At 22.6% G+C, this 12,087-nt stretch overlaps 1 protein-coding gene across 1 annotated transcript in view; it reads right to left on the bottom strand.

Annotated features, from left to right (window-relative positions):
• The window catches only part of LOC117174577 (kinesin heavy chain), a 48,318-nt gene that overhangs the window by 14,989 nt on the left and 21,242 nt on the right, over positions 1-12,087 (bottom strand). Inside the window, exons 8-9 of the mRNA XM_033363805.1 lie at positions 5,940-6,143; positions 1,275-1,475 (exon numbers count right to left, since the gene is read on the bottom strand). Of these exons, the coding sequence (XP_033219696.1) occupies positions 1,275-1,475; positions 5,940-6,143 (405 nt within the window). The remainder of the gene's footprint in view (positions 1-1,274; positions 1,476-5,939; positions 6,144-12,087) is intronic.

Raw genomic sequence — 12,087 nt, 5'->3', positions numbered from 1 at the left:
AAGATTAATTTAAACCAAAAAGACAAATTTTCAACAAAATACACGCATTTTTAAAGAAATAGTTGAATTTTCAACTAAAACGGCAACTTTTCAATAAAAAAAATGAATTTTTAAACAAAAAAATTAATTTTCTACCAAAAAAAACATTTTAAAACAAAATTCATGAATTTTCAACTAAAAAAGAAAATTTTTCAACCAAACAGATACATTTTTAATCAATTTTTTAAAAAATAGTTGAATTTTTAATCAAAAGAAAAATTTTCAACAAAATTCGTGAATTTTCAACTAAAAAAGAAAAAACTTCAACTAAAAAGATAAATTTTCAACCATGAAGATTAATTTTGACCAAATTGATCAATTTTCAACTAAAATTATGATTCGTCAACTGAAATAGATGCATTTTAAACCAAGAAGATTAATTTTATACCAAAATAGAAAATTTTTCGACAAAATACATGATTTTTCAAGGAAATAGTTGAATTTTCAACTAAAAAGACAACTTTTCAATTAAAAATATGAATTTTCAAGCAAGAAGATTAATTTTCTACCAAAAAAGAACAATTTTCAATAAAATTCATGAATTTTTTGCTAAAAAAGACAAATTTTCAAGAAAAAAGAATTTTATTTTTAAAAGAATAATTTTATTCTGAAGCAAAAACATAAATTTTCAACTAAAATGATGACTATTTAAATGAAATACTTTAATTTTCAAACAAGAATGTTAATTTTTACCAAAAAAGACGAATTTACGAGTAAGAAACATCATCTTTCAACAAAAAATTGAATAATTCAATTTTTAATCAAAAAATGAATGTTTTGTATCAAGAAAGACAATTTTTCAACAAAATTCATGCATTTTTAACGAAATAGTTGAATTTTCAACTAAAAAGAAAATATTGCAACCTAAAAGAGAAATTTTCAAACAAGAAGATTAATTTTAACCAAAAAGACTAATTTTCAACTAAAATTATGAATTTTTAAATGAAATAGATGGATTTTCAACCAAACAGACGAATTTATAACAAAAGAGTTTAACTTTCAACATAGTAGTTTTATTTGGAATCAAAAACATAATTTTTAACCAAACAATTGAGTTTTCATCCAAAAAGGTACAATTTCAGCCAAAAATAGAATAGTTCAATTTTCTGTTAAAAATCTAATTTTTAACAATGAAAAATGGATCTTCAGAAAAATAGTTAAATTATTAGTTCAAAACATTAATTTTTAACAAAGTTTGAGTACATTTTTAGTAAATAAATTGTTATTAAATATTTTCCGGTCAAGTCGCCACCCTGAAAATTGTACTTCATTTGAAGGTAGCTGAGTATTTTTACCTTTTTGTTGCAATCCGTCTGATTAGATTCCAGTCCTTGACAACGCTGCACCAAGTTCTTAACTTCGGATTTCATTTTGCTTATGTACAGTCTGGCCACAGTAAATTCTTCCTCTAGTTTGCCATTACTGTCAGCTGAGATCTATTAATAAAAAATATTGTTACACAATTTGTTAATCAACATAACTTAAAATTATGCAAAAATAACAACTTGTGAAATAAACAAACAAATAAATAAATCAGGCTGACCGTTTTAATCGAAGACAAAAATTCCCGGTCATTTCCCGGTTCACAAACATTTTTCCCGATGAATAAAATTTTAAAAATCTAACTCTATTCTAAAAATGTTTCCATTTAAAGTAATAAAAAATAAACAACAAATTAAAGCATTAAAAGTGGAGCTTTTGAATGTTAAACTTTTAAAACTGAAGTTTAAAAATTTTTCAATTCAAAAATGTTGTATTGAAATTCTCAATAATTCACACGTATAAACTGGAAGGTGCTAACACTTTTCAATTGAACAATGCTAAAAGAAATGCAGATATACGACAAATTTCAGAATTTTGGACATTTATAAATTTTAGAGTTCAAATATTCAGATTAATTTCTAAAAATATAAATGAACGTTAATATTTTCAATACTCTAAATTAAAGAATCAGTCAATAAACTTCAAAAATTTACAAAATTATATTATTAAGTTAGTTTAGGCTAGAAGCATTAAAAATTTGAAAATTAAAATTGTTTATAACTTAAAAGTTCTTAAATTAGTAGTTAAATTATTTTCATTTTAAATAGTTTAAGTATCCTTGAAAAGCTTTACAATTTTATTTTAAAATTTTGAGAAATCTAGAAGTTGTTTAAAATGCTTTCAAATTTAAAATCATTTTTGAAATTTTTTTCAAAATTTCTACATAACATTTAAAATTAATTGAATTTGTCCTACAACATCTAGACAATCTTACGAATTAAACAAAAAAATTCCTTCAAATTTAGATTTATAAATAAAAATTGAATACTTATTATTTGTAGAAAAAATTAGAGTTTTAATCGACATTTTTCACGGTCAATGAAATTTAAAAAATCGAATACTAAAGCTAAAAAATTGTCCACTTGAGGTGATAAAAACTGGGCTGCAAATGAAAGCACTCAAAGTGGAACTGTTAAATTTTGAACTTTTAAAATTAAAATTTTAAAGTTTTTAATTACAAAATTTTGTCTTCAATATTGAAAAATTGAAAATTGTTTAACTGAACACTTCTTAAATTATAAATTCAATTATTTTCTTTTTAAATTGCTTAAACATCCTTGGAAAGCTTCATTTTACAATTTGGATGTATAAATAACAAATGGACATTAATTATTTGTAAGCGAAATTTTATTGATTTTAAGAGATATGTAGAAGCTTTATAAAGATTTAAACTTGAAATAATAGCCTAATATAAAACAAAATGTAGATTTTCGCAGATATTAAACAAAAAATTAGATTCTGTTCAAGAATTGTTAAAGGCTTTAAAAGAATAAAAACATTTTCTTAAGATTCAAAGGAAAATTAAAAATAATTTTTAATTTTGAAAAATTATTTTAAGAGAATATTTAATAAGTTTTTCAAGGATTTAACCAAAATGTTCAAAAAAGATTCTAGAAGATTTTAAGAAAACTTTCTAAAATTTGCATGATAATTTTAAATCTTTTTAAAACTTCTAAATATCTCGTAAAATTACTCAATTTTTTTCTACAAATGTTCATTTCTAAATTATATATCAAAATTTTTAATTTTAACTCACAAATTAAGCGTTTTGGAAATACAACAATTAAAATTGTAACGTTCAAAGTTCAAAGGCTCTTTGAAATTTTAAAGATTCCAGGCTTTATATGTCAAACAATTCAGTTAAAGATTATTTACTTTTAAATATTTAGTTTCAATTTACTTGTCTTAAATAAAAATTCAAATATTGCTGAATATTCAATAATTAATTTTTTTTGAATTAAAAATTTCAAATTGAATGGGTTAAAAATTGAATATTTTAGACTGAAACAATATTTTAAATTTAATAAAATGCTTTAATTAAGAATATATTATTATGAAGTTATTTTTAAGTTGAAATGATTTAAATTCGTTTTATCAAATCGTTTTTGTTCACTTTTTATTAGTTGAAGTGCAGATAAATTTAAAAAATTTATTTATTTATTAAATAAAAATGATTTCTATCCCAAATTGTCAACATTCAAAGGCTTTTATTTTTGATTTGTTCAAGTCTTTAAGGAAGCATTTAAAAATTCTTTAAATTAAAAATTGTAATGGAAAATTTGTAAATGAAAATTTTTTTGAATTACGCATTGTAAGCTAAATAATAGTATAATTGAAAAACATAACAATTCAACTAATTATTTAAAAACGGTTGAAATCGAACGTGGACAGATTATTCTTCTACAAATTTGTAAAATTCCCGGTCAAAAACAAAATTCACTGTCATTTAACGGGTTTTCCCGGTTTCAAAAAATGCCCGGTCATTTCCCGATTTCCCGTTCCAGCGGTAGATTTTTTTCAGATTTCAAACAAAAAATTTAGAAGCTTTTTAAGAATTGTGAAAGGCTCCAAAAGAATAAAAACATTTTCTTAATATTCCTAGGAAAATTGAAAATGGTTTTTCATCATGAAAAATTAATTTAGCCAAATATTTAAAAAGATTTCCAGAATTGTCAAAAAAGAAACTGGTAGATTTTAAAGATTTAAAAAAAAATTTCGGGATTTTCGAAGAATTGTAGGAAAGATTTTATTGATTTTAAAATATGTTTAGAAATTCTGAAAAAAATGTCCACACACTTCGTTTAAATTACTTGACATCATATTAAGTTTTATATTAATTTTGACTATTTTCAATTATAATTTCTGTATGAAAATTCAACAATTTCGCTTACAAATTGAACATTTTTTTAATAGAACAATACAATTTTTAAAGTTTAGAGTTTAAAAGCTTTTCGAAATGTTAACAACTCAAAGCTTTCTATATGAAACAATTAAGTTTCAAATTGTTTACTTTAAAATATTTGGCTTCAATTTACTCGTCTTAAATTAACAGTCAAATATTGATAAATATTAAAGAATTATTCTTTTTCTTAATTAAAAAATTTCAAATTAAGTGAGTTAAAAAGTGAATACTTTAGACTGAAACAATCTTTTTAATTGATATGAGTCATTAATTACAAATATATTAATAAGGTATTTTTAAGTTTATATTTAGTTTATATTTACAGTTGATCAAAGAATACAGTTTGTTATCCAAAATTTTCAACTTCAAACGCTTATAATTTTTAATTGTGTAAGTCTTCAAGACTGCACTTTAAAATTCTTTAAATTAAAGATATACGCTTAAAAATAAAAATCGAAAATGAACAATTTTTCAAGTAAAAGATTTTTGAATAACTAGGGTGGCCGTTTTTGTCAAAAAAGTTAAGAAAAACTCAGAATTGGTTAAAAATGGAAAATTCCCTATTTAAATGCAGAATTTTCAATTTTTTCCAAAAATTTTCTGTTGAAATCCAGAATTTTAACTCTTTTTGAAAATTTTCCATTTCAACTAGTTGTAAGAATTATAACTTTTTGAAAAAATTCCCTGTTCAAATTCATAATTTAATTTTTTTCGAAAATACCTCGTTTTAACACTGAACAATCATTTTGTTGGAAAAATTCAATTTTCCATTGAGAATTGTAATTCTCCTGGAGAAATTCCAGTTCCAACTCAGAATTGGTTAAAAATTGAAAATTCCTTGTTCAAATCCGGAATTTAATACTTTTCGAAAATTTTCCGTTTCCAAGAAGAATTCGTATTTTTGTAAAATTTCCTGTTCCAATTCAAAATTTTAGTTTTTCTCGAAAATGTTCCGTTTCAAATTAGAATTAGAACTCATTCTAAAAAAAAATTCTATGTTCCAGCTCTGAATTTATTTAAATTTTAACATTCTCTGTTCCAAGAAGAATTTTAGTTCTTTTAAATTTTAGATTTTTAGTGCTAGCTCGGAATTTGTTAAAATTTTGAAATTCCCGGTTATTATTCTGAATAAATTCTTGTTCCAACTATAAATTTGTAAAACATTGAAAAATTTCTGTTTAAATTATGTAAAATTTTTTTTGTATTTTAAATAGTTTTAAAATCCTTAAAATGCTTCGAAATTCTATTTCAAGATCTTGAAACATCTACATGTTGTTTTGAATTTTTTTAAATTAAAAAATATTATTAAAAGTTTTTCACAACTTCTAAATATCTTTTTAAAATGATTCGAATTTGAAATAAATAAAAAATAATAATTCTCAATTTTCCTAGCAATCTTAAAAAATGTTATTAAAAAGCTTCTAAATTTCATGTTCGAAATCTGCTACAATCTATATTTGGTTTCAAATTATGCCGTGGAATATTTGCACCGAAATTTTAGTAAAAATAGCCGGGCTTTATCGGTACACGTAGACACTTCGCTCAAATTATTTGAAATCATTTCAAATTTTTAATTAATTTTCAATTTTTTCAAAACTTTTAAATATTTTCTTTTCAACCTACTCGATTTTTTCCCCTGTAAATAAATAAACAAAAAACAAAATAACTACTATACCTTCAAACTTTCGTCACCACCAATTGCTACGCCAAATTCGCACAAATCCTTGAGCAAATTGGTCAACATTTCAGCGATACGTTTTCGCTGATGTGCAGACATATCACGCAGTTGTTGTAACTCTGAGGCGGTTGTATTCAGAGTGGTTTGCTTCGCAAGCAACTCTTCGCTTAAAGCCTCGTGCTCCTTATTTTTCATTTCCACCTATGTTAAAATATAGTAAATAGTGAGAAAATCAATTTAAAAAAAAAAGGCGAAAAGGAATTTTTCGCAACACCCACCTCAAAAGTTGGACTTTACATGTTTTTAAATCATCTGCAAAGTACCTCATTGTAAAAAAAAGGTCTTTTCCAGGATAAAAGAATACATTTTTGCATTTAATTTCTTTTTACAATAAAAAATACTTCTCATGAAAGATAGTAGAAATTATGAACCCAGTAAAAATAACAAGCAAACAAGAAACATATAAGAATTTTCTTATACACTCCCAAAAGCTGATTTTCAAGTCAAAATACAATTTTTTGGTGATTGTTTATTTTATCAGGGTAAAAACCACATAGAAAACAGTTCAAAGCTTCTAATTTTTTCCTAATTTCTTAAATTTCAACCACAGTTTAATAACATTTTTTTAAATCCATTGATTAATAAAATTCATTAATAAGTTTTTCACTGGAGCAGTAGTTACTACAATTTAAAAATTTTTTATTTATTTATTTCAATTAAAAATTTGAGTTTTCGAAAATAGGATATGAATTTTCAATCCAAAAGGATGAAGTTTCCAAAAAACAGTTGAATTTTCAACCAAAACAGAGGAACTCTCAACGAAACGACTGAATTTTCAAACAAAAAAGATGTAACTTCAACCAAAAACCGTTTCATTTTCAACTAAATAATTAAATTTTTCAGAATGCTAATTTTTAACAACAAAAAACATGAATTTTCAATCCAAAAAGGACGGATTATCTTTTCAAATAGACAAATACTCAGCAAAACAGTTGATTTTTCGACAAGAAGGATGATTTTTTAACAAAATACTAGAATTTTTTACATGCACAAATTAATATTCAACCATATAATCAAATTTTGAAATAAAAAATACTAAACTTCAACCAGAAACATTTTAATTTTCAACACAAATAGTTGGATTTTTAACAAAAGGATGAACTTTTAACGAAAAATATAATCGTCGACACTTAAAAAAACAAAGGGAATCCGAACAAAATAGTTAAATTTTCAACCAGAGTTAAATTGCCAACTAAATAGTTGAACTTGCAAAAAATATTAAAATGTTGAAATAAAGAAGATAAATTTTCGCTAAAAAAATTAATTTTCAACAGTTAAATTTTCAACCAGAGAGAATAATTTTCAAATGAAAAATTAATTTACAACCAAATATTTGTCAGTTGTAACCAAAAAAGAATTTTTAACAAAAAAGGGAAAAGATGCATTTTAGGATAAGAAATTAATTTTAATTTAAAAAAAGGGAATATTCAAAAATTTTCAACAAAATTCATGAATTTTCAACTCAAAGACAAATTTTTAAACAAAAAAGGCTTTTTTAAACAAGAAGACTAATTTCTACCAACATAATGAGTTTTTAAATAAAATTATGAATCTTTAATTAAAAAACTATCAACTACAAAAAGAACAATTTAAAAAAAAAGGAAACGATACATTTCTGGATAAGAAATTAATTTTAATTTAAAAAAAAAGGAATTTTCAACAAAATTGATGAATTTTCAACTAAAAGACCAGTTTTGTAAACAAACAACAAATTCAACTAAAAAAGATATATTTCACTAAAAAATGTAATCGAATTTTCAATAAAAAAACATTTTTTCAAATATACAATTGCACCGTAAATCAAAAGAGGAAATTTCAACTAAAAAAGATTAGTTTTCTGCCAAAAAAAGCCGATTTTTTAAATAAAAAAGATTAATTTTCAATCCAAAATCAAAGTTATATTTTTGGGTAAAAATATAATTTAAAACAAAAAACGAATTTTCAAAAAAAAAAAAGTTAAATTTTTAACCAAAACGATGAACTTTCAACCAAATAAATAAATTTTTAGTAAAGTGGTTCCACTTTTACAAAATTAGTTGAATGTTCAATTTAAAAAGTGAAATTTGCAATTAAAAAAATTAATTTTCAACCAAAAAATAATTCATTTTTAACTAAAAGGAGAAATCTTCTACCAAAAACCGAATTTTCTTTATACAGAGGTTGAAACTTCAATGAAGCAAGTAAATTTTCTATCAAAAAGATGAATTCCCAACATGTAACTGCAGATATTTCCACCGATAAAGATGACTTTTGAACAACATTTTTGAATTTTCAATCTAAAAAAATTAACTTTCAACAAAAAACACTTTAATTTTCATCTAAATAGTTTGACTTTTAATGAAATATTTGAATTTTCAACAAAATAGTTGAATTTTTAACGAAATACTAAAATATCCCACCTACAAAGATGAATTTTCATCTGATTTTTCCAAGATTTTTCTTTAAATCCCTGAAAATTCCCAGAGAAACTTTCAAATATTTTCTATTGCAGTTCATTATTTTTTACCGTTATAAAATAAACAATCTATTGTTAAAAAGGAGCGTTCTTTTAACAAAAATCGCAGGACCATGAGCAAAATTTAATTTTCCAGGATTTCACGGACGCTAGACACCCTGAATTTTTTAAATCAAATAAATTGTATTCATTGTCGTAAAACTGGAATGACATTAGAGGAGGAGTTTAAGGTATACGAAAATAATTCGATGAAATTCATAAAAATTTAGACAAATTTAAAACTATGAAAAAAAATTAATTGAATTTCAGCAAGTTTGAAATGAGCTTAGAAAAATTCAAAGGGATTCAAAAGAATTGCAAGGAATGCCTAAGAATTTAGAGACATTTGTATAAAAACATTTAAAATTTCAACAAACAAAATCCATTGAATAAAGTAGAATAGAGTGAATTGGGGAGAATTCAAGTGAATAAAAAAAGAGAATTCCAAAGAATTAAAAAAAAATTCAAGGTGAGTTTAAAAAAATAATTTCAAATCTCTTCAAATCCTTGAAATTCCACTAATTTCTAACCACAAACGTGAGAAGTGACTACAAAATAATTCAAAAATGAATTTAATTGAGAAAGCTAGAAATGAGTTTGTAAAAATGAAAGCATATTAAAAAAAAAAAAGAATTTGATAAAATGCCTAGGGATTTAAGGTGAGTTTTTAAAGACTTCAAGATCAATAAAACGTTAACTTTTGAATAATTCACTGAATTGAGTAAAAATGAGCTAATTTAGAATAATTCAAAAGGATTTTAGAAAAATCAGTAAATTCAGTATAAATCCATTTTATAGGTCTTGTAAAATCCTTCCAGATCTTCAAAAATTCTAGGATATTATTTTAAATTACATACACAGTCGTTTATATCTCTTGAAATTATTAAAACCTTTGGAAATTCTTTGAAATTATTTAAAACTTTTAAATTACAAATTTTTCTATTCAAATGCTCAATAATTTACGCGTATAAAATTGAAGGCATTGAAGGTACTAATAGTTTTCAATATAAAAAAAATACAAATCCACGTTATCATTTCCAATGCTCTAAATTAAAAAAATCAATCAATGAACTTAAAAATTTTCAAAATTATATAATTTTAAGGAATTTTAAGCTAGAAATATCAAATATTGAAAAATTTAAAACATTTTAACTGAACACTTCTTAAATTATAGATTTAATTATTTTCTTTTTAAGTAGTTTAAAAATCCTTGGAAAGTTTCAAAAATGAAAATTTAAATATTGATAAATATTCAATAATTAATCTTTTTTGTAATTAATAATTTCAAATTTTTATTACTTAAAGTACAGGCTTATTAAATTTCGAAGTTATTTAATTTAGCAGGTTTTTTTTTGTTTGCATTGTTCAATTTTGGATATTTTCAATTTCGAAATTTAAAATTCTTGAATTATTAGGATTAAAAATGGAAGATTCATCAATTTGAGATAATATAGATTAAAATGATGTAAATTTGAATGTTTTTGGAATATATAGTTCAATTTGGAAGATATAAAATGGAAAATTCTTCAATTTTGAAGATTCACAATTAAAGATTTTTCATTTTTGAATGTGTATAGTTCAAAATGATCTAATTTTTCATGTTTTTTTTTAATTGTTCAATTTTTAAGATTAAGAATTGAAAGCTGTTCAATTTTAAAAATTTGAAAATCAAATTCCTAAAATTTTAATGATTTTGAAGACCCAAAATACAGTTTTCAATTCCTAATCTTACAAACTGAAGAAATTTCAAATGCAGAACGTGAAATTTATATAATCTTCGACTACAAAACTAAAATTTGAATAATTTTTTATTGTTTAAGCTAGAAACATCAAATATTGAAAAATTTGTACAGAACACTTCTTAAATTAGAACTTTTATTATTTTCTTTTTAAATAATTTAAACATCCTTGGAAAGCTTCAAAATTTTTTTTCAAAATCTTGAGAAATCTAGAAGTTATTTTTAATTTGTTTTAAATTTAACATTATTTTGGAAATTCTTTCAGAACTTCTAAATATCTGTCAAAATTAATTGATTTTTTTCTACAATTTTCAGAAAATCCTGCAAATTTTAAAACATTTCTTCACAATTTGGATGTATAAATAACATTTGAATATTTATTATTTGTAGGCGAAATTTGAGTAATTTTAAGAGATATATAGAAGTCTTGAAAAGATTCAAACTTATGTAAAACTTGAAATGATAGCCTAATATAAAACAAAACGTAGAATTTCGCAGATTTTAAACAAAAAAAAAATTAGATTTTTTTCAAGTATTGTGAGAGGCTTCAAAAGCATAAAACATTTTCTTAAAATTCCTAGGAAAATTAAAAATAACTTTTCATTTTCAAAAATTATTTTAAGAGAATATTTAAAAAGTTTTTCAAAGATTTAAACAAAATTTTCAAAAAAGATTCTAGAAGATTTAAAAAAAACAACAATCTAAAATTTGCAAGATAATTTTTTATCTTTTTAAAACCCCTATATATCTCTTAAAATTACTCAAATTTTTTCTACAAATATTCATTTCTAAATTATACATCAAAATTTTTAAATTTCACTTACAAATACAACAATTAAAATTGTAACGTTCAAAGTTTAAAGGCTCTTCGAAATTTTAACGATTCCAGGCTTTTTATGTCAAACAATTCAGTTAAAGATTCTTTACTTTTAAATATTTGGTTTCAATATACTTGTCTCAAATAAAAATTCAAATGATGCTAAATATTCAATAATTAATCTTTTTTTTTAATTAAAAATTTCAAATTGATTGGGTTAAAAATGGAATATTTTAGACTGAAATAATGTTTTAAATTTAATAAAATCCTTTGATTAAGAATATATTATTATGAAGTTATTTTTAAGCTGAAAATAGTTTATAAACTTTCAGTTCACATTTGTTTAATGACTAAGACTTTCAAATTGAAACCGTTGAAGTTTTAACGTTAAAATCTGAAAATTCTTCAATTTTGAACTGGTTTAAAATCGTTTTTGTTCACTTTTCATTAATTGAAGTACAGATAGATTTAAAAAATTTTATTTAGTAAATAAACAGGTTTTTTATCCGAAATTTTTAACATCAAAGGCTTTTATTTTTTATTTGTTCAAGTCTTTAAGAAAGCATTTAAAAATTTTTTAAATTAAAAATGTAAGCTTAGAAATAAAAATTTTTAATAGAAAATTTTTAAAGTAAAGAACTTTGAATTACGCATTGTAAGTTAAATAATAGCATAATGGAAAAACATAAAATTTCAACTAATTATTTAAAAACTATTGAAATCGAAAATGGACAGATTTTTCTTCTAAAAATTTGTAAAATTCCCGGTAAAAAAAATCACTGTCATTTCCCGGTTTTCCTGATCCAGCGGCCATCCTGCTTTCAAAATACTCTAAAATATTTCAAAGTCTTTGAAACCTCTTCAAACCATTGAAATAAATAGCAAATTTCTGGGGAATCTTTTTAAATGTCCTAAAATATTCCAAATTTGTTGAAATTCCATTAAATTATTAAAATCAATTAAAAATTTCTTTGCGATCTTAGAAAATGACATATAATATTTAAAACCCTTTAATATCTTTTGAAATTTTCTAAA

The sequence above is a fragment of the Belonocnema kinseyi genome, chromosome 6 (assembly GCF_010883055.1).
Source record: "Belonocnema kinseyi isolate 2016_QV_RU_SX_M_011 chromosome 6, B_treatae_v1, whole genome shotgun sequence".
Classification (NCBI taxonomy): domain Eukaryota; kingdom Metazoa; phylum Arthropoda; class Insecta; order Hymenoptera; family Cynipidae; genus Belonocnema; species Belonocnema kinseyi.
The sequence above is the reverse complement of the archived record's forward strand: the minus strand, read 5'-3'. Positions and strand labels throughout refer to the sequence as shown.